This window comes from Onychostruthus taczanowskii, unplaced genomic scaffold, assembly GCF_017590055.1.
Source record: "Onychostruthus taczanowskii isolate IOZ18803 unplaced genomic scaffold, ASM1759005v1 scaffold20, whole genome shotgun sequence".
NCBI classification, from domain to species: Eukaryota; Metazoa; Chordata; class Aves; order Passeriformes; family Passeridae; genus Onychostruthus; species Onychostruthus taczanowskii.
Window position 1 is genome coordinate 6,141,823 of NW_024499240.1, and position 22,888 is coordinate 6,164,710.

General features: G+C 48.6%; 2 protein-coding genes across 2 annotated transcripts; both read left to right on the forward strand.

Moving 5' to 3' along the window:
- The first annotated feature begins 875 nt into the window (after window positions 1-875).
- Window positions 876-22,585, forward strand: HOXD3 (homeobox D3). The gene is made up of 4 exons (XM_041403736.1): window positions 876-887; window positions 16,604-16,687; window positions 19,922-20,467; window positions 20,897-22,585. Exons 3-4 carry the CDS (start codon window positions 19,972-19,974, stop codon window positions 21,646-21,648), a joined length of 1,248 nt encoding a protein of 415 aa, XP_041259670.1. The 5' UTR covers window positions 876-887; window positions 16,604-16,687; window positions 19,922-19,971; the 3' UTR covers window positions 21,649-22,585.
- HOXD4 (homeobox D4) lies at window positions 4,670-6,353 on the forward strand. Its single transcript, XM_041403738.1, has 2 exons — window positions 4,670-5,410; window positions 5,816-6,353. Exons 1-2 carry the CDS (start codon window positions 5,002-5,004, stop codon window positions 6,118-6,120), a joined length of 714 nt encoding a protein of 237 aa, XP_041259672.1. The 5' UTR covers window positions 4,670-5,001; the 3' UTR covers window positions 6,121-6,353.
- Window positions 22,586-22,888: the final 303 nt, after the last annotated feature.

A 22,888-nucleotide genomic window follows, 5' to 3' on the forward strand; every position in this document is an offset into this window, starting at 1 on the left:
GTGGGCAGAACTTAAAAAAAAAAAACAAAAAAAAACCAGGAAAGGTGTTGGGAAGCTCTATGCAGTGAACTACTGATATCGAGGCATTTGCTCTGTGTTTAATACAATAACTCGCCAAGATATCGTAGGAAGGCAATACAGGAGATGAAAAATTGCTTACAGAAAATAACCCCCCACTAGTATTTACGTTTAAATATATGACGCATTTCAGGATAACTAGACTAAGAGTGTGGATTTGTTTCCCTTATGTGACCTTTGGATATATTTAATAAAATATTTGAAGGAAATTTGAAGTCAAATCTATCCTTCTGTAATGCAAACAAAGGCGCATGTCTCGTGGTTACTGATAGGTTGATTAGGTGATCCTAAAAGAGAACTATTTTGGAGTAACCCGATATTTATTCTAATAAAATTGTAGGTCTTTCTGTGTTTAGCAAGGATATAATGCTGCATGGCGTATTTTGTGGGTGATGGTTTGGCAAAGGTGATCTGAATGTGACTGGATTCCCACAGAACAAAAAAAAAAAAAAAAAAAGGCCTTTGTTATTTTTTTCCATTAGTGAAAGAAGGAGGTCTGGCTCTTCATTTCTTTAGAAATTATCCGGTATAAAATTTAGACTATGAATATTAAAAGTGAAAGATCACACCCCAGGCACAGAGAAAGCGTGTATTCATAAAAAACTGCCTGAATGCAACGTGGTCCTCATTTGGAAGGGTCTTCCGTCCCACCACTCCTCTGCTTGCAGGATTTGCCACCAGCTCCTCTCTGCCTTCATCTATCAAACGTGGTTTGTAATTGTTCTCCAGAAATATCACCCGTATGTGGAATACAACAGTAACAAACGTTTTTATTGCAACAGGTTCTGCAGCATGGAAGAACATCCACAGTAAGTAACCTTTTATTTCTTGTGGAGTTTGTGTTATTCGAAAATCTTGGTTCTTCCCTCCAGACCTAAATAAACCCAAACTATGATTCCTGATGAATATTTCTTCTTTCTCCTCCCCCACCACCCCTCCCCTTCAAAAAAGAAAAAAAAAAAAAAAAAAAAAAAAAAAAGAAAAAAATTAAAAAAGGAGAAAGGACTATGTCAGCATGTGAAGGTTCTTGTGGAGTCAGTTTGTGGTACCATGTCATAATCCTGGCTAGCATTAAAAGCAGAGGTGCAGTCTCCTGGGGGTTTATTACAGGGCTGTACAGGTGTCGTCCTGCTTTTAAGCACTCCAAAGCAATTAGCAGCGTTTCCATTTTAACTCGGCGGGACTGTACAGCGCCTCCCTGTGCAGAATCCAGACGGATCACGTTGTATCCCAGCACCTCATAACCTTGGCTACTCCCACTCTTTTCTCCAGACGGGATCCCAAGCAGAGCTGTGCCTGCTTTCTGATGTTCCCTCGTTTGGCACAGGCTGGTGGCCGGGTGAAAGAGGCGGCAGGAGCTGGGGGCGGTCAGCTCTGGCAAGCCCGGGCAGCGCAGCTGCAGCCTGGTTCTGCGGGCAGCAGAGCTGATCTGCTGGTGCGAGAGGTCTCGGGGCAAGGGAGACTCCAATGTGGATTTAAATGCTGTGAAGGCACGGAATAGAATGGGTATCAGAGCTTAGCAGGGCAATCTTTTACCGTAGGGGTTTTCGCATCCCAGATGGTCCTGCCTGAGACCAGGGGGGACGGAAGGGAGGGCAGAAGATCAGTGTGCATCAGGAACTGCTGTTGAACCTTTCTGGCTCCAGTGAGGTGCTGAGTGCCTTGGTCCTGGTCCTCCAGGCTGAGACCGGCTTGTCTCTCAAAGAGGGAGGGAAAGACTGTGATATTTGGAGATTCATTAGGTTGTACATCGCCCTTCCCGTTTCTGCTAGCCCGGCTCTGACCCGGAGCATGTAAAGGAGAGGAGTGTTTGCCTGTGTGTTTGTTTGCATTTCCCCGCTTCCTCTCCCTGTTTCCTGATAAATAATCTATTTCACTATGTGTGCCAAGCTTCTCCTGGTCTTTTTGTCTTCCGTTGCAATATTGGTTTTCGAGTACTATAAATACGAACTAAAGAATCGCCTTCAGCGTTGCAATTTTAATTGTGTTCCATAGGTAACTTTCCTTCCCCCATAGCTCAGTCCTGCGCTACGTAGACGCCCTTGGCATTTTCTTACAGGGTCGGCCCTAAATGTATGGATTACTTGTTTTCTGCCAACGTACATTTAGCATACTGATTATGAACCAGAATACAAAAAGCCTGATAGATCAAAAGTATTTTGTATGGGCAGTTGAACAGGAGGTGAATATATAACGCTTTTGTTCATCAATAACTCTTTGGCTTTGACCTGTCTGAGCAAGTCGTGCAATAAGGTGAAACGCAGGTCACAGCGTCTAACAAATATGAAAATGTGTAGTATTAAGCAGAACGGGGAGCTGCTGCTTCCCCAGCTCCGTCGCTGCTCCCTGGGCAGCCCTAGGCGGGCTTGTCCGCTCCCGGGGGCTGCCCCAAACCATAGCTCTCTTTGGGGGGCGGAGGGGAGTTACCCTGCCAGTTCAGCCGGGTGGTAAATAACCCCCGCGAGGGCGGGGGGGTGTCCCCTCTCCCCCCAGAGAAAGGATGCGAAAGCAGGGAGAGATGCTGAAAATAGCTGGGTAGGGATTTGAAGAATCCGTGGGGAGATTAAGGATATAAAGTCGTTTTGAGTTGCACTTGCTGTGAAGGAGGCACCGCCGCAGTGGTCAGAAAGCAGACGTTTGAAAATAGCATCTCCCAGCTCAGGCACTTGGGAGCTGGAGGCAGCCAAACAGCCCGGTACACATCGCTCGGATAAGCGCAACACCCCCAAATCTGCCCTCCGCAGTGGTTGGATGTATCACACCCGCACCATTATTTGTCCTTATGGTGCCTGTTTTAAATAGTGGAAGGAGAAGAGGTTGACCGCAGGACAGCAGTGAGGAGCTGGGTCAGACACAATTCATGAACTTTTGTACTCCTGTGTGCCGCTGTCGACAAAGTAAAAATAATGAAACTTTGTGATATGTTTGTAAATGATTTCGGCTGACCTCTCGCCCTGCCCTTCACCATAAACGCTACGGCAGGGAAAACCTGGGAGGGTGCGAGGCTAAGGCTCGCAGGCAGATCGCGGGGATAATAGCTAGACCAGCATAATAGGATGAAGGTAAATTTGGAAACTCTCTTTTTCCCGAGAGCAACTAACTCCAGCTTTTAATCTCATCTTTTTCACCAAACGCTGTTTCTGTTGTAGGCTGTTTTACTTCTGTTTCGATTTTTTAGAATTTTTTTTTTTTTTTCGGGGGAATTTCTAATTCTGGAAAATCTTTTCAGATTCGTGTTAGCCTAAATATTTAAAGACTCCTTACTAAATTACTTTAACCATTATTATTCTAAATAGCTCAATTTGACTGACCACGTCCATTTTCCATAGCGAGGACGTAAGTGGCAGAGAATATAAAGAAAGCGGCAGGTCTTTCTGAGAATTTGGTAGGCGAAATTCGTCTCTATGAATTGGTGGAGGGTCGTATAGCTCTATTGCAGCAAATAATAACAAGCGTGAATCTTTTCTGAAATCCCACCTTCCTGCAAATCTGTATTTCAGAACTGAGTCCCAGCAGAATAGTTTGCATTCCTCAGAAGACAGTAAGAGACTAAGAGAATTGCAAAGACCTGCTGTATTGTAGATGAAAACAGAATGTTATTACGTTGTCTATATATACCCTGTAGAACCGAATTTGTGTGATATTCATATAGTCACAGATTCGATTCTAGGGGAATATATGGTCGATGCAAAAACTTCACCTTTCTGCAGATGGTTAGAAGTTAAAATACTGGCGGAATCAAGAGGCATGTGGGTGCTGAACACTCAGAAATTATAAAAGTTTTGCTGCCTCGCTCCTATTCGCTAGGTTTTAGGACGTTTCTTAAAACTTCGGTTGTCGTTCAGTCCTAAAAATCTGTGAATTTAAACAGTTAAATTCACCAGAAGTTACAAAATTTCTGGGGAAAAAAAAAAAGATATTATCTACCAATCAGTGAATGAGTCTTTTATAAGATACTCATAAATTAGCTAGATATGCCAGACGTTAGCAAAATTTCCCTGTCAAGGGTCCAGATCGCATCAAAATATTTACGACAGCAGCAAAAGCAGCATTCGCCTCGCTGGAATGTATTTACTTGTGCTCCAGGAATGATATTGATGAATGAAGACCGAATTTATCTCATTAAACCCGTGATATTTTTAACCTAATTAAATGACGTCTCCAGTTCAATTGATTGAACTTTAGTGGTTAAAAGTGAACTCTTTCTTGCCATCTGTATGATTTTATGTACATACACGTATAGATTTATAAATATACTTTGGGTTTGCGTCTGTGCACGCATACGCATGCACACGTATATTTTGAGGCTCGAAAGTGAATGAGAAGTTACTGATTGCCTAATTTTATTCAGCAGAACTAAATTCTGGTAACTTTTGGATGACCTCTGCTAGACAAAGACAGGACAGATCTATTGTACGTCATATTACCCTCGTCTTTGATGGCTTTTCTTTTGCTCGCCTGCTTATCAGTTTCTTCCCTTTTAACCCCGCTTCAGCTCATCGCTCTGTATATTCCTTTCGATTCTTTTTCTTATTTTATTTAAAGCGAGGTACCAAGCCCCGGTGGCGATCCTGGCTAGTAGATCGGACGGCAGGGCAGCATCCCCCGGGGCTGGGGGAAGCCGGCTCAGACAAAAGGCTGTGGGCAGGGCAGCGGCCGCCGCCCCGGGGTACCCCCACACCTCCGGTACCTGGTTTGCGGGTGCGGCCCGCCGGAGAGGGGGGTCATTCGGTTAGAGGGATGTTATTGAGTGGAATCGCTGGAAATGCGGGGAAATGCGGCGGTGGGCGCCCGGCTCCCCATTGGCCGGGCCGGTCACATGCCCGCCTAACTTTATTCAGTTGACAGCAAGTAGGAGGGCTCTATGGCAGGGGAAAAAAAGACAACACGAGAAAAATTAGTATTTTCTACCTTCAGAAATTAATGGCCATGAGTTCGTATATGGTGAACTCTAAGTATGTGGATCCCAAATTTCCTCCTTGCGAGGAATATTTGCAGAATAGCTACTTAGGCGAGCAGGGGGCCGAGTACTACAGTGCCTCGCAGGGCGCTGATTTCCAGCACCAGGGACTCTACCCACGGTCAAACTACAGCGAGCAGCCCTTTAGCTGTAGCAATGCCCAGGGCTCTGCCGGGCAGCCGCGGGGTCACGGACAGGAGCAATCCGGCCCGGCGAGCCACTTCCCTGGCCCAGCAGAGCATTGTCCACCGCCTCCAATGTCCAACTCGCGAGCCTGCAGCCAGCAGCCGGCCCTCAAACCCCCAAACGGCTCCGCAGTTAAGCAGCCAGCAGTAGTTTATCCCTGGATGAAGAAAGTCCATGTTAACTCGGGTAAGGATCCTCTTCTTACTTTGCTCTTCTACCCTGCTTCCGATCGTCCTCAGCGGCGCTCTGCCGAGTCCCTGCCAGGCTCGTGGGCGAGCTTTTTAAACCGAGGTGGCCAATTACACTCGCCATAAATTTTTATTGCTGAGGAAATAGGCCGTTGGCCATGCGGGGCTTTGCCGTGCAGGATAAAACTCCATTTTAGGAGCCTTCTAGAGGCTCCCAGCCTACCTAGCTGCGTGTGCCCGTAGTGCCTGCCTCAAACGAGGGGGGAAAGCAGCCCGGCCATTGTAAGCAACTGGGACGAATCCAGCTCGGCCACATGCTCGCAGCTCGTAAGGTTTTCTTTTGTAAAGTCGGACCGGCAAGTCAAGATTAGCTTTGTAAAAGTTCTCCGTATTTTTTTCCCAGTGAATCCCAATTACAACGGAGGGGAACCTAAACGCTCCCGCACAGCTTACACCAGACAGCAAGTCCTAGAACTGGAAAAAGAATTTCATTTTAACAGGTACCTGACCAGGCGCCGCCGTATCGAGATAGCCCACACTTTGTGTCTCTCTGAGCGCCAGATCAAGATCTGGTTTCAGAACAGAAGAATGAAGTGGAAAAAAGATCACAAACTGCCCAACACGAAGGGCAGATCTTCTTCCTCTGGTTCAAACCCCCATTTACAAACTGGTTCCAAGGACCATCAGACTGACTTGACAACTTTGTAGAAGAGGTGAAATTTTCCATTTCATCCTTCGCTTCTGACCAGTACTGTACATAACTGACACTGCCCAAGCAGAACCTGCATGTAGCAGCTAAGGACACGAGAAACTGTCATCTTTCTTTAAGGTACTGTTGTACAAAGGAGACAAAATGACGCTACTTTGGACTTTATTTTATTTGCCTCTGCTAGCACAACATAAAAAAGGAAAAAAAAAAAAGGCAAGAAAGAGAGAGGGAAAAACAAACAAACCATCATGCAGGCAGTGGGAATTGGGAAAATATTAAATGAGACCTTCTGTCCTTAAAAAAATAATAAATCATTGAAAATGAAACTGTCCTGTGTTTCAGTTTTGAATTCTAAAGTGAAGATTGGATGCTTTATTCTGGGATTTATACTTTTAATTGTCTTTTTGTCCCATGCAATTCGGGAGAATACATTTTGGGCAAGTTGAGGACAGGAAATTCATAGCATAGTCTTTTATTCGAACATAAAGACTAGTAATTGTGAACTTTTTTTTTTTTTTTTTTTTTTTTTTTTTTTCTGCTTTTACCTTTTTCGGTGTAATGAAAATTCTTGCTCATTTCCATAACGTCTCAGAAAGTGTGCATAGAAATGAAGTGAAAACGGGTTATTTTATGTTCTGGTAATGTTAGTGTATTTATTTATTTGTTGCATAGAAGAATGAAGACAAAAAGAAAAATAGTCAAACCAAAAAGGAGGAAGGGGAGCTGAAATACAGTATTTTTCCTTCCCAGTCTCATGAACACATATGTAATGTTTACTTGTCTTGAACGTACACAACTTTCTTGTTCCCCCCCACCCTTGTTTTGAAATTTCCATCTTTGTGAATAGGAAAAGTGTCCCTGCTTCTTACCGTGTGCCATCCAGAGCTAACAGGCTTGAAATCTGTTTCCAAAGTCTGCTCTGTTCAGCGCTGTGCTTTAAACCATCGATACCTCATTTAAAAATGGAAAGAAAGAAAGAAAGAAAGAAAGAAAGAAAGAAAGAAAGAAAGAAAGAAAGAAAGAAAGAAAGAAAGAAGAGGCGAGACCACAAAAAATAATCCCACAGAAAACAACAGCAACCCAGACTGAAAAATTAATGTGATTTCTGATATAAACTGAGCCATTCAAAGCTGAAAGCTGAACACGTTATTTCAATCTGGTTTTAAATTTCTTTTCTGCTAGAGAGAGGTAGTCTATGTGGGTTGCTGATTTGTTTTGTTTTGGGTTTATATTGGGTTTTTTATGGCTTTGGTTTGTTTGGTTTTTAGGTTTGGGTGTTTTTTTTTAAGATTGGGTAGGGTTTTTTCTTTTTTTGTTTTGGTGGGGTTTTTCTGGTTTTGGTGTTTTTGGAGGATTTTTTTTGTTTGTCTGGGGGTTTTTTAATTTTTTTTTTTTTTAAGAGCAGTGATTGTTTTTAAGCAAACCATGACACATGACTGCAATGGCTGGAAATCTCAGCAAGTTGTTTTCAGGAAAGATGAAAGGCTTGGATGGGAGCAGAGCTGGTCTAATACCCACGAATTTGTCCCTGCCTGCTGGTTGCCAAAGTTTTAGTGCGCTGTAACTACCAAACCAAGCCAAACCAGCTCCCTGAGCCACTTACACCTCTGCTCAGGCGGTTTTAAATCTCAGCCCTTATCTCCTTTACCCTCAGGGCAGCCTAGGAAAGGGACCACATAGCCAAAATTGTAACGGGGTGATCTCTTTATTAAAGAAAAAAGTGGCGAAGAAGGAAACTCAGCAAACACTGAAGGGAGGTGGAAAGAGCAGGGGTTGAGTTAACGTGCCCTTCTCCAGGCTGGATGCTTCCCACTGAGAACTCACGGCTCTCTGGGCTCGCTCGGGAAAACACTGGCCAAAATGGGCTTGAATTAATTCGAAAATAAAAGGCGAGCTTTTCAACAAGAGTGTATTCGGCAACGTTAACTGTGGCCAGCAGTTAATTTCTGCCCTTTTCTCATCCCTTGAAGTCCGCAAAGTGTCTTTAAGACTTGGCCTTTTGTTTTAGAGCCTGGAGAAAACTCTTTGTTCTTCCTTAGGGTTAGCCCAGTTCTCAGACTTGCACATGGCAATACTTGAATATCTCCACGTCGTGATATTAAAGATGGATATTCCCGCATTATTCGCATCATTGTTTCTATGACAAAAAGCACCGAGTTCATACATAGTAAAGACGTCTTTTTTCTGACGCCTTCACGTTGAGAAGCTGAAAAGGTATTTTACTGAAGTTCGGCTAAATTGCAGGAACAGGTTCACCCAGAGGACAAATTTTCTATTCGATTAGTTGTATTTCAGCCGGGAAGAGTGACCTCTAAACCCTTAACCTTTTGGACCCAAACTACCCTTCCCTTTCTCTAGCATGGAGAGCAGCTAGCAGCAGCGCTTGAGGAGGGAATTCCTGAGACAAGTTTGCAAGTTTTGTTACACTAGGTTCCTGCACTAGTGGCCTTTACTCTCCAGAGCTGCTCAAAGCCATCCTTTTGCTCTTCATACGTATCTATTAAAATAAAGAAGAAAAAGGGGTGTGGGGAAGTAAAATCCCTCTAGCTGCCCTTCTTGAAAATGCTCCTCCCGGACCCCCGCTGTTTTCCTAAAGTCCCATAAGTTGGCTGCGAGCAGGGCAAAAGTGTTATTCGAGAGCTACCAACTTTGGCATCTGTGGTACAGTCCTGGAAAATACTGGCCTTGGATAAGCAAATCCTTGCTTTGTGCTTCTAATCAACCGACATGGCTCCCGAAGTTAAAGGACCAACTTCTGCTCCCAGATTTCCTTCCCCCGCCCACTGAAGTCAAACAGGCATGTAGCTGCGAGCAGAATTTGTCTCATTGTCTTTTGAAATGTTAATAACTCCAGGACGAGTGTTGGCTTCAGCAGGCACAGCTCTCACAACCCTGTTTGCACGTCCCCTTTGAGCGAGGCTGGAGCACTATAGGTTCACATAGGTGTGATTGCACCGTGAGACAGGAGAATATGTGAAGTGGAGGCAGAGAGTACCAAACAGAAACAGCTTCCAGCTGCCATTGCTCTGAATGGTCAGGAATGTCTGTAATAATGACCAGTAGCACCCACTGGTCGTTATCTCCCATGCAAAACGAACCCGAGTTGGTTTTTTGGTTGTTGTTGTTTTTTTTTTTTTCCCCCCCAATGATTGTAACCCTCCTCCAGAGTTATTTTTTGTATGAAGGGAAGCTGATTATTTTTGTTTATCACGGGTTAAGGTTGTGTACTGGAGCCTTTGTTAAACGGTCGCATTGTCCAGCGCTGCTCTCATCTCTGTTGAAGTGTGATGCTTTTTATAGACTTTGCTGATGTTTTGCTGCCATTGATTAAAGCGTTATTTATACTAACTGTCGCCTGTAGTTTTGATGTAAGCCCTCCACATACTTCTGAAATAATAAAAGGTGTAGCGAAATAGATTCTGGTTTGTACCTTGAACAATCAGTCCTTACAAGGTGGGTCTCTCTTCTGTGAAAATGCTGGTCCCTCCCATCATTACAGTGTTAAAAAATGAGTGACTCGGCATAGCATCCTTCCAAATGTCCCTTTGAACAGGTTTGCTGTTTGCCTCAGCCATAATGGTGTGACTCTAGGCCAAGCTGGAGTCTATATTTACTTTTGGGCTGCAGTTAAAAGTGCCTGTCATCCATTTGCTGCTGCTTTGCATTTAACAAGCCCTCCTAGAATGACTCCTGGATTTCTGCATGTGTGGTAGGAGGCAAGGAGCCACACCTGAAGTCACCTCGATGCCCACACAGATGTGTGTCTTTTAGGTGAGTCCTAGAAAGAATCAATTAAATAAAGAAATGGAAATTCGAAATTGCAATGCAGAGAGTAGTTTTTCCTGAGCAGTAACTCTCACTTTGACAGCGGATACAAAAGAAAGATCACAAGAAAACACAACCTGGAGACTTCAAACTTTGCCATGCACCTACGGCAAGCACTTTTTTTTTTTTTTTCTTCCCAGCGTAAGTATCTCAGACGATAACACAGCCAGGAGAAGTCGATTGCACTATTTTTGTCATAAGTACTTGTCAGTGAGGGCTTGTCCTCTCCTGGAGTGTGGTCAAGGCACGAGTCCAAAAATACAGTCTGTGGCTCAGCCCGGGCAGGGAGCAGGGTGCCCAGCAGAAACCATGTGCCCTTACTGCCCAAGTGCGCCGAGGGGAGGCTGGGGTTGCCTTTCTAAGCACACACTCGCTAAGTTTAAATATTGAGGCATATCTTGTGATTATACTTTCTCTCTCTGCTGTTTAATGGCTCCTCCTGTTACTCCCGATACATCAATACAGTTCTGTATATTATATCACCACTAGTCGTTAAGGTAAGAATGAAGAGGAAAGGCAGAGTCAATAGCAAACCCCACTCACTGTACAGTACAGTAAATAGGGACCTCTCGGTGCAGAGCCACACCGCTTCCAACGGCCATGTTTGTTAGCCCTTTCCCCTGATTCTTTTTTCCTTTTTTTTTTTTTTTTTTTTCCTCCTTCCCCCCAAGCCTAGAGACCAAAATAATCTTGCTAGGAACAGTCATAACAGGCAGAATTTCAAAGTGCAAGGAAGATGATAAGAATAGATTTCTACAAGTCCTGACCACGTGATTTGCGAAATAATTAATTCAGCACGTCCCTTAAGAAACACGGAGTCGTCATTAATCTGCCAAGCAAAGGACTCTATCAGACTTGAAAACTGAAGAGATCCCAAGAATATAATATACAAAGGGTGCCGTCCCTCTCCCTGCACACCTAGCTCTTGGGTAGCTGCTGAAAAAGAGACGCCCGGTACGTAAATATTTTTTACTTTTATTCCTCCTTATTTAAGCCTTAATGAACTCAGCTGTCAAACACTTGACAAATAGGGCACGCTGCTTCCTGATTTCCAGCGCGGCAGCGGCCGGGAACCGGACCGGGCGCAAGCGATGACCTTTGCTTCCCAGGGAGCGGGGGAAAGAGGACGAGCGCGGAGCGCCGCGGAGCTCCGCGGAGCAGGGAGGCTGATGGCCGGACCGCCTCCCGGAGCGGCGGCTCGGCCGCGGCTGCCTGCGCGGGGAGGCGCGGAGCGGAGCGGAGGAAACAATGCGGCTGTCAGGGCAGCCGCTGCCCGCTCCCAGCGGCGGGGAAAGGCCCTCGGCTCCTTCGCCAGCGGGGTCGTAAATTTTGCCGTGGGTCTTTGACAGCGGGGCCGGAGCCGGGGCCGGGCGCGCCTTCCCCCGCCGCCCGCACAAAGGCCGGCTCCGGCCCCGCTGTCCCCGCCGCTCCTGCCCCGGCCGCCCGGCCCCGCCGAGGGGCTGCAGGGCACTCCGGCCGCACGCAGCCCCCGAGCGGGCATGCCGGCTTGCAAGTCCCCGATCAATAGCCCGGACTGGGGAAAAATAGCATTTTTGTTTTTGTACAAAGCCACTCTCTATAAACTCCATAGAATACGGGCGAGTCTGAGATTTCTCTGTGAAATCCCAGTCAGCTGGAAATACCTCCTGCAAACAGGATATTCTTTATTATCCCTTGCTGGAGTAATTTCTAAAAACCCTAGATTGTAGCTTTTTATTGCTTCCGTTTCGGTGGCAGGACAGAGACAAAGTTTCCTATGTTATGAATTATACATTCAAACAATAACACATTAATTCAATTATTCAAAAATGACAAATGTTTATGTGCTGTGGTAGTGACTAAGGAACAGATTCGCTACTTCACGAGAACTCCTACATTTTTATCAATGAAGTTTTATATTATCCTATTGGGCCGGGAAAGAAACCAAACTCCACCAAGACACGCAGTAAAATGGACCTGAACATAAATCGCAACCCTTTCATAAGAGCGTTTATTCTCGCATATAGCCCGGGCTATTTTATCAGTTTGACAATTGCCGGAGTTGTTGTTATAAATCATCATAAGTAATTCCTGAAAGGGTGCGAGGCTGCTGGGGGGCGGGCGGAGACTGTAAATCTTTCTGTTTTATTGCTCTATGAACATATGCTCCGATTGAAGAAGTCTTAGATCCTTTACTGGAGACAAATTCGCGCAAAGCTGGAGTCCCACCAGCCAAAGGATTAACAGTTCCTTAATACTTTTTCAGTCCCCTTTACGATATCTTAATTCTGGCGTTGGTGGCAAAGGTGCTCCTTTCTTTCAGCCGTCCTCCATTTTCACGTGAAATTTGCCTGTTTTTTCTTTTTCTTTCTATTTTCCCCCGTTTCTTTTTCTTTTTCTTTTTCTTTTTTCACTAGACTCTGAAAAGACACCGAAGGGCTGGGAGGCTTTCTCCGGGGGGTTCCGAACTGCCCTCCAAAAAGGCATTTTCTTCTGAATCCTCTTCGTGTTCTTTGCTCGTGTCCAGCTTTCCCCCTCTCACTTTTGTGTAGGAAGCTAAAGACCTCTCCGTCATCCAAAATGTCTAAACAGCGGCCAGAATTATGTTCGGCTTTGTGTGCATGTACACAAGTATGCAGAACACGCTGTGCGTGTAGGGGTTGCTGTATGTACACACAGACACGCGAGCGCGGGGGGCTCGGCAAAACTACCCAGACACCAAAATATATGGCTGACTAAAAAGGATATAAAGAACCATTACCTCTTTCTTGAGGCGAGATTTAAGTGCACCATTTCGAAGAAATATAGGATTATAAATCCGACGCCATACACAATAATTTACATTGAACTTATGTTTCCATCACTGGACTCCAATCTTTTTATAACTGGTTTGCAAAGTCAGGAAAAGCAATGTAATTTAGATAAATGTTACAATGCACTTACGGTTAGTATTGTAAGGTAATACGTTACTGTCACATCCACATGCTTTGGATGGTAATGAAATCATAGCAGATGTTAGATTAGGTGTGGTGTATTTATAGCTACAGATATGTTACAAAAAATCAAACAGAGAAGCTAATACATATATATATTTTCCTTTTGCCTAGCTGGTATTGTTGGGGAGCTTTGTGGGCACTCATGACAGATATACACAGGCTTTGCTCCATGTCTGTTCACACACACAGAGCAGGGAGGCAGGCTCAGGGCAGACACACACACGCACAAATGTCGTGAGGGTTTTTCCCCCCAACGTTTGTTTAGCCTCCAGACAGGGGTAGTCCCCGCTGCCCCGCATCTTCCCGGTCCGGAGAAGGAGAAAGCAAAAAGTCGCGCACGCCAGTGGGCCCCAGCGCCTGTCCGCCAGAGCAGCGTTGCTGCGGAGCTGCCCCCGGCACAGGCTCCCGGCCGCAGCTGGTTCCAAATACCTCCTCTGTCTCCGCTGGGAATTTCTACGCGCTGGGATCATCCCGCGGAATTCACCTTTTTCCCTTGCTCGCCAGCCCCGCGGGGCGCGTAAGTGCGGGGGCCGCGGTGCGGAGCGGTGCGGAGCGGAGCGGGGGGGCGCGGGGAGCGCGCCAGCCTCGGCCCCGGCGCGCTGCTCTGCGATCACGTGGGCCAATATGCCTGTATTTTAAGGCAGTGCCTATATTTCTGATTATAAAGGGATTTCTCCTGCTCGCCCCCAAAATTCATCAATGGCCGCACGATTTAAAACCAAAACAAAACAAGAGCCGGCCAATTGCTGTCTTTGGTTCCAGGAGGCTGATGGCTAAAGGGTTGTGTGTTGATTTTTTTTTTTTAAAGCCCAACAAATTCCGATTTCCACTCGCTCTCTTTTATTGGTAGTTGAGCCTGAGCCTGTTTTCGTTCTATCGGGAATTCTGGTGTATGGAAATATTTGTAAAACCGCAAGATCAGGTTTAGGAGAGTATTGTCTGCAGACAAAGGGTGAAGGATATATTCTAAGAACTGCAAGCGCAGATCCTGAAAAGTGAGGAACCCAGGTTTATGATAAATTGATACACAGGTAAGCAACTGCATGACAAAATGGGACGTTTAACCGCAGGGGCTGTATTATCTCCTTTACTCAGAGACGGTCTGGAATTTGTTTGCAATCTCTGCCCATAGTGGCTGCAAATGTATGGAGTGGTCTCCACCTACTTGAACGTTTTGAGCTGTATCTTCTTTTTATTATGTTCTTTAAATAAAAAGTGAACTCATTTCCAAAAGCTAGGGGAATACGTTTAACCATGTCCTTTCCCCAGTTTTCGGTGGTTTCAGGAAGGAAATTACAAATAAGCAAACAAACGAGCGAGAGAACTTTGCTAGATGCTCCCATTGCCAAAGTGAGATTGAGCATCACGTTAATGCGTTGCCGTGGTTAGCCGGGCAGGGGGTAGCCGTGTTGATTTGTAAAGGGCGATTTAAAATAGGCTCATCGGTAACGTAGCCCAAACATAGGATCTCTCAAATGTTCGTGCCAAGTGTCTTCCCGAACCTTTTTCCCTGGCAGCGCATTGGTGTTCCTTAGTGGCTGTTGTGTTCCTTCCGCAGTTGTTTTAGTACTGTTGTTACCAGTATGCTCATGCCTTCGAGTTACACTTGCGACTTGAAGCACGGCTTGATATTTATCTACCGAGAAGTTTCTTGCCCTGCATTTGTGTGGTTTGATCAATAAGGCGGTGGGAAGATGCCTGGGGGGGACCGGTGCCTCTGGGCGGACTGGGGGTCTGGAAGTGGCCACACAGCCTCCCCTCAAACACAGCTCAGCTCCCGCTTGGGCTGCTGCAACTAGCCCGACTCTCCCAGGAACGCCTGCTTCTACTGACTGGTGGCTTGCCTGGAGCCCGGGTGAACTCTCGGTTATGTCTGTTGTAAAGCCCCTGCATAAAGCCCAGCGTTGTGCTGTCGAGCGAGAATGTGTGTAAGGCTGGAACGGACCCTGCCCTCCCCGAGTCACCCGGGCGAGTCCTCGGCGGGGGTCGGAGAGCCCCGAAGGAAATAGGTGGGAGGCCAAGGGAAAAGGAGAAAGTTAGGGTGTTTGTTTGTTTATTTATTTATTTATTATTTTCTGTTGCGTGTTGCTCTGCTCGATCAGAAGTTAAAAGCACTGAACATTTTTCTTAGCTGTATGCCTCCAAGCTGCTGGCCTGCCAAGTTAGTCAGCTGAATCCAATTACTGCAAGCAGCATTTCATTTGGCTCGATGGAAGCACTCACTTATAACTTCACCTAAAATTTCAATAATACCTATACTGGTCCCACGCCTGAATAATTCTAAAGATTTCCCTGGGTTCAGCTCTGGCAACGTCTTCTCCGAGCGCTGGGAGACGAGCACAACCCCAGCGTGCCCAGACTCCTCTCTCCGCAGTACAAACTTTGGGGGTTATTCCTGTGGCCGTGGAAGTCTTGGTATTTGGCCAAGCTCTGGCTAAATAAAGCATGTCTAGAGCTAGAAGGCTATCTCTTGTGAGGCTGAGAAGCTGCTTCGGAAAGGGATGAGAAGTCGATAATTAATTAGGCACAAAATGAAAACTTACCGTGTTAATCAACAGCGGCTAACAATGACTTGGTTTGCAATATTATGATCTCTCCGCTCAGGGGCTAAGGTGCAACCCACTTTAGGTTGCCTTCATACACCGTGTAAAGTGCTATTTCTAATGAATTCTCTTTTAAAAAAATAAAGCACTTAAAGTTGACGTACGCCCACGTGAATACATTATATAAGACGTTACCGGGACAGGCCTGGGCCAGGAACCTGAGCGAGCATCATGTGTAATCATGAAGCTCCACTTCCCTAACTCCAGTTTGCCAGCATAAATTAAGGTGATTTGGAAGGGGAATGTAGCATCCTACTGAGTTTGGTTAGGGAGAGAGAAGACTTGGTGGAAAGTTGTAAGATCTGTTGTGTTGTGAGCTATCGGAGGCGCTTCCGTTGGTTGTTCATTAAGTGGTGAGTTATTGCTATACGAGCCAAAGGTCATTTCAAAGGCTTATGGTGGCTAGATATCGTCTTTATAATGACCTGGGCTTCTTTGTGGGGGATTTTCTGGCACTCTTAAGTTCTTAAAGTCCTGAATCGACACATTGCACAGACAAAGGCAAAATACTAATTTCGAGACGCAAATGTTTGCAGAGGATTTTCAATGCTGGGACTTCTTCGCTTATCTTTCTCTCGGTCTTATTCGGTATCTGGGGGGAGAAACGGAGACAGTCCCGCGCTAGCTTCGTTTCCGCGGAACTCCTCGCGGGCCGTGGGTGCGGGCGGCGGGAGAGGTGCTTGTGACCCTCGAAGGCGCCCGCAGCTCCCCCGCAAAGGCGCTCGCTTTCCCCGTGCGCTGCCTCCCCGCGTCCCGGCCGGGGCTGGGCTGGCTGCTCGGGAAGGCAGGCATGGGTTCGTGGCCGGGGCTCGGGGCCCGCCGGAGCGGCTGCCGCAGGCCGCCCTGCCCGGCTCCCAGCCGCAACCGGAGCACTTTGCACGTTTGTTTGCTCCCCGCTTCTCTCAAAGCGCTATTAATAAATGAAGAGAAACATCTACCCTTTGTCTGGTAAAAGATCTGACGCGGACGGAAAGACACGGTGAGGGGCTGCGGACGAGATGTGCATTTATTAACAAAGTCCTAAGGAAGAAAGTCCAAAACAAAGCAGTTTCCGCTGAGAGTTATCACTTCTGTTGCAGGTCCGTGCCCACGGATTATCCAAAGGAACCTGAAGATCCTACTCACACAGTTAAAGTCAAAAATCAAGAAAAAACGTAAGTTTGGTGAGTTCTCTAAATTTCCTTTTCCATCCATCTCTCGCTTTCCCTATCGCGACAGGCCCGTCGCAGGGAGCACAGCCCGGCCCCGGCCCATGCCCTCCGAGCCGGGAGAGCTGCTCGGTGGAACCCGCCGGCGGCTGCACCCCGGGCTCGCCGCCCCCCACGTCAGATAAAGAACGGCCCGCAGAAAGCCCCGCTGGAAGCCGCCCCTGTTCCGCGCAAGTCGAGCCCGGCTGGGGAGCAGCCAAGGCCTGGACCCAGCGGCGGGGAGCGGGTGGCTCCCCGGGGGGCTCCATAGCTGGTTTGAGAGGCCCCAGGGCGGCCCCGCTCCGCGTCCCGCAGGGCCCCTTCGCGCTCCCCAGTGCTCTCAAAGACGAGACATCCGCGGCCCCGGCGCAGCCCCAGCGGTGGGTGCCCGGCTGCCCTGCTTGCGGCCGGGTCCGGCGGCGGCCCCAGCGCTTTCCTTATATACAGGGCTGCCCCGGGCCGGCGGCCGGGAAACGTGCCGAGCGGGGGATTCTTTTGCCGGGCTCCCTCCTACGCGCCGGCTGCTTTGCACTTCTGAAAGTGCCGGGGCTTGGGAAGTGTTTTCCTTTTCATTCCTGGCCGGAGCGTTTACTGCCACGGCGCTAGCAGTCATAAATTTTGCTACAACCGCAATGACAGGTGCATTGATATGCACCCTGAGAGCTCCGGCTGCTTTAATAACCGCTTCGCTGGCCGCTCTCACCGCCTCTTATTTATTCGGTATCATATTAGATATTGATCCGAAGCAGAATTAAGTGTAGTGGAAGTTTTAGTAGAGAACTGCTTAATATGAAAGTGTCGGGAGGAAAGCGACTGGCAGCGCCTGGGCCAGCCGGCTCCCGCGCACACGCGCGGCTGGACGCCTGGGCTCCCAGCTGCTCTCCAGGCAGAGCCGCGAGAGGGTCGGCGTCCCGCAAAAGCACTGGAACCAGCGGCAGGACAAAAAGTCCCATTATCATGTGCAACGCCTAACAGTTCAGATGAGGTTAACCTTTCTGGAGGGGAAGAAGGGAAATCTGAAACACAGACATGGATACTTTGCGGTTTCCTACCCTCAGTGCCTCCAAGCCCACCTCCCACGGCTCGGCCTCACCATTTGGATGTCACGTTTTTTTTTTTTTTTTTTTTTTTTTTCTTCCCCGTAGGCTCTTTCTGGCCAAACCACCAAGTGTTGAGCCCCTGCTTTGGTGTTACCTATAAAAACATCACCCCGGGCCTTTCACTCGTGGAAAATCAAACCCTGGATAGGTCTCCCTCTCCCTCTTTTTCTCCCTCTCTCTCTTTTTAAGATCTAAAGATGAGCCACCAAACAGTTGAGCATTGTCCATGTGATTTATGGCCCATAGCCTCCTTTTTAGGTTCAAGCAGAGTTCACAAGCAGTTGGTATTTCAGAAAAGAAATAAGGCTTTTAACAGCTTAACAGCAATATTCTTTCTTAAGATTCTGTGTATTCTTTTGGGAACTATATTTCACAAGGCATATAAAAGCCTACGCTTAAGGCAGTGTTGTGCTAACAAAAGTCCTCAGTCCAGACCGGTCCCGAAAATGTAGATGACAGAAGTGGGAAAAGAGAGACAGAGTTATTTGGGCAAAAATACTTTCAAGACTCGTCAAGATTATCACATCGTACTAAAACTAATTTTTATCGCCATCGTCCATATCTGAAGACTTTTAAAACAAAAATTTTCCAGGAGAAAAAACCAATTCCCGTTCTGTCAGCTCCACAGATCATCTCAAGCTTTTGTTTAGGAAAGAAAAGGACCCCGGCTGTCTGTGACACGGGATAAACCGCCTAGAGCGGCCGTGGATCGCAGCTCGCTGAGGTTATTTTGACTTACAGAGATGTGTTTGCCGGTGAATTTTAGAGAACAGATCAACGATACTTGGCGGGACCAAGGGTACTTGCGAGAGAAAGAAGAGTACTCTCCTAGTATTGCATAAGTATAGGCACGAGAACAATAATTGTCGGACATCTTTCAAAGATTTCTAGCTACTTTGCTCTAGTATGTTAGTAGCCTTAAATCCTGCAGAAATACAAGGAAGTCTCAAGATATGTTGATTTACAGACTTACATTGTCAGGTGAAGTATGTGCTAATTTACAAAATTGCCAAAAGTGTCAGAGAAAACCCCTATCCCACAAGAAAAATAAGAGCAGGGAATATTAAAAAGGCGCACTAAAATTGCAGAACAGTTTCCATCTTGTACTAAGCGCAGAGAAGTTTTGGGAGCAGCAAGGAGAAAGGTAACAGCACCCTGCCTCAAAACATCTGCCCTAAGGGGACCGTGCCTTTCGGTGGGAGCAGCCTCATGTGGGAGCCGGGGGGCGGGGAGGGGAGAGCCATAAGCTTGCAGGCCGAAAAAAGAAAAGAACCTTCTAAAAATTACCTCAAATGTCTCAGGTTCTTTCTACTGGGTACAAATAAAAGGGACGAGAAACGTTGGGTGAGGGAATTTAATTCATCACAGAATCAAAATAGGGGAGCTGACCTGCGACTTCCTTTATAGTGCAAAGTAAAGGGAGTGAATGGCGCCGGTTATACTTTAACTCTGGAGGAATCCGGGGAAAGAAGAAGGGCGGGTTTACAAAGGGGACGGGATTTTTCTGCCTCTGCCCGGCCGCAGCCCGGGCTCCATCCATCATGTCAACCGCGCACGGCCGTGCGCACGCGTGCGGGGCGGGGGGCGCGGATGCTCTCGCCCGAAATGGGCCACTGGGTCTTTGGGGACACCAGCCAGCACATTTGCTCCCTGAGAGCCCTTGCCTACAACCGCGGGGTCCCATCCAGCCAAACTGGAGCGGGAACGGTGCAAAGGCAAAACAAAGCGAATAAAACATCCCCCAAAATGCTTCAAAAGGTGGCCTGTAGGATGTCCCGCCAATGTGTTCCGTTCCGCCCTGCACATCGCTCTGGGGTGGCTCTTTCCCTGCAGTGCCCCGGGTCCTTCCCTGGTGTACTCTGCTCTCTCCCTGGTATGGCCCAGTTTGCCCTGACTCCTGCCTGGTGACCCTGCTCCTCTCCTTTTGTCTCTTGGTCCTTCTTTGGGTCCCCTGCTCCTTCCTTGATGTCTCCCAGCCCTCCCCTGGATGGGAGGCCGAGGCCGAGGGTGCCGGGAGGCGGGGGGTGCCGGAACCGTCCCGTGCCAGCCGCTACCAGCCGATTTCCCCCTCTAAAAGTCTCTTTTGTGTCCCGGCTGTTTCTCTCCCCAGGTGGCTGCGAGTGGCCCGGGCCGACGACGTGAGGCGCGGGGCGGCGGTCAATGTTATTTGAGCGGGGGCCGCGGGCCTCGGCGATCGCAGAGCAGAGGATGCAGAAAGCCGCCTACTACGACAACGCGGGGCTCTTCGGGGGCTACACCTACAGCAAGGCCGACGCCTACCCCTACGGCGCGGCCCACCAGCCCTACGGCCAGGCCGGCCTGGACGGCGAGTACCCCGGCTCCGCCTGCTCCGTCCAGGGCTCGGCGCCCGGCCGCGCCCCGGCCCACAAGGGCAGCGAGCTGAGCGGGAGCTGCATGCGGCCGGGCGGGGGCGGCCCCGGGGGCAGTCAGCCCCCGGGGATCGGCGAGCACCAGCCCCCGGCCCTGCCGCCCTCCTCCCCGCCCAACCCCCCTCCCAGTGTGCCCCCTCCGAAAAAAGCTAAGGGGGGCCCCAACTCCTCGGGCTCGGCCAGCGCCACCCTCAGCAAGCAGATATTTCCTTGGATGAAGGAGTCCCGGCAGAACTCCAAGCAGAAAAGCACCTGCGCCCCCCCAGGTAGCTCAAAACCCTCGCCCCGACCCACTCCTAGCCCGGAGAGTCGGGCTGAGTCCCTCGGGCTGAACCCGTCGGGCTGAACCCCCTGGCTCCGGGCCTTGTCTGCTGCTCCTCCAGCTGCCATCGCCCACCTATCCCCCCACCCCACCCCGCTGAGCGGTCCCAGCCCTGCCGGGCGCTGCAGGTGGGACAGGCTGGGGGCGGGCTGCCTGGACGGGTGGCCGCTGGTGGTCTCTGGGGGGAGGCAGCTGCGGGAGGGTGTGTATGTCGGGCAGCGAGGAGTGGGAGGCCGCTCCCGGGTCCTCTGCACCCCCTCCCCGGGCGCCGACAAAGCGAGAGGGTACAGCAGGTTTCCGAGGGACCCCGGGAGGAACGGGGGGCTGTCTTTCGTGTGGAGAACCAATGTCTCTTTGTGCCTCTTCCCCGCAGGAGAGAGCTGCGAGGACAAGAGCCCCCCCGGGCCGGCCTCCAAGAGGGTGCGAACAGCCTACACCAGCGCGCAGCTGGTGGAGCTGGAGAAGGAGTTTCACTTCAACCGCTACCTGTGCCGGCCGCGCCGCGTGGAGATGGCCAACCTACTCAACCTGACCGAGCGGCAGATCAAGATCTGGTTCCAGAACCGCCGGATGAAGTACAAAAAGGACCAAAAAGCCAAAGGCATCATGCACTCCCCCGTTGGACAGTCCCCGGACCGCAGCCCCCCTCTAAGCGGCCCAAACCACGTCGGCTACTCCAGCCAGCTCCCCGGCGTCAACAGCCTCAGCTACGACGCGCCCTCGCCCACCTCCTTCGCCAAGTCCCAGCAGAGCATGTACGGGCTGGCCGCCTACACGGCGCCGCTGAGCAGCTGCCTGCCGCAGCAGAAGCGCTACGCGGGCGCGGAGTACGACCCCCACCCCATGCAGAGCGGCGGCGGCGGCTTCGCCAACCCCAGCCTGCAGGGCAGCCCCGTCTACGTGGGGGGCAACTTCGTGGACTCCATGCCGGCCTCAGGCCCCATGTTCAACCTGGGGCACCTGCAGCACCCCTCCTCCGCCAGCGTGGACTACAGCTGCGCCGCCCAGATCCCCGGCGGCCACCACCACGGACCTTGCGACCCCCACCCTACCTACACGGACCTTTCCTCTCACCACACCTCTCAGGGACGGATGCAGGAGGCGCCCAAGCTCACGCATCTGTAGCGGGGCGGCGGCCAGCGGGCCCCGCTCCCCTCTCCATTACCTCACTTTTCTGACGGGACAGTGTTACTGTGCTCTCGAGTGCCAACAGTATTAGTGGATTTGTCTCCCTTAGCAGCTCCCTTCTTTCTTCCGCAGCCCCGAGTAGGTCCGTGAACAGGAGCCTTTCTCTTAGAGCTGTTTTAAGCATGACAGTGCAATATACTGCCAACCGAGGGACTGATAAGCTGGTAATGATGTACTTGAAGGTAAGTCTTAGAGATGCTGTAGTGTTAGCAGCGCGTCATGCTGAGGTGTTTTAGACCAGTCGTGAGCCGTCGGAACTCGCCCGCGCGTAAGCTTATTTCAGAGAAGTTAATTTATGAGTTCTTCCGTAACGTAAGGATCGCATTGGACTAAATGATATGTATTTATTATTTTAAGCGAGACATTTTTTGTATCACTGATTATTTATCCTCGTCTTAATGTATTTATGTGGGTATTTGTAGAGTTTCTTCACCAATACTTCGGGAGAGGGATTCAGGTCCGTGGTGACTTACATTTCACCTATTTAGTATAATCGGTCTGAGCTAGTTGAGAGAGTAGTCTTGAACAGTTGTAACAGTGGCTGGTGTTTGTAGTTTATGTAAGGATTAATTAAGACAGCAAGTCGTAAATCATTAATAGAGTAAAACAAACTGTGGCATCACACAAAGAGCCGTTACACTTTAAAAAAATATTGAAAGTATTTTTAAAGTATTTATTTCTAATCGGCTGGCCCCGCTCGAGCGCCTCGGTGGCGTGGCTGGCAGCTGGCTCGGCCGCGTGAAGCCACCTTTAGTTGGAAGCGCAGCCGCTTTGAGGAGGCGATCTACAAAGAGGGGCTCTTGGCCATCTTGTTTCAGATCAAATCCTGCATATAAAAACCTCGGTGAGGTTAACATTTATTTATTGGCTGGGTATCTATCGTGCATATTATTTCGGTGGGCTATTTTCTTTTTTTTCTTTTTTTTTTTTCTTTTTTTTCTTTTAAATTACACTCTGGCTATCCAAAACTTTAAAGAAATTAGGAGCTTAGAAGGCAAAAAAATTAGAAACCCTCTGATAGTGCTAATTTCATTAGGGTCTCCATAGCAATCCGCGCAGCAGCTGCCACCTCCTTTGTTATTTTTATACTGTTGTCTTTATACTAACCATAAATCAATTTTTAGACATCTTTGGAAGGCCGAGCTTTTCCTCTTGTGTTTTTTTTTCTTTCTTTCCA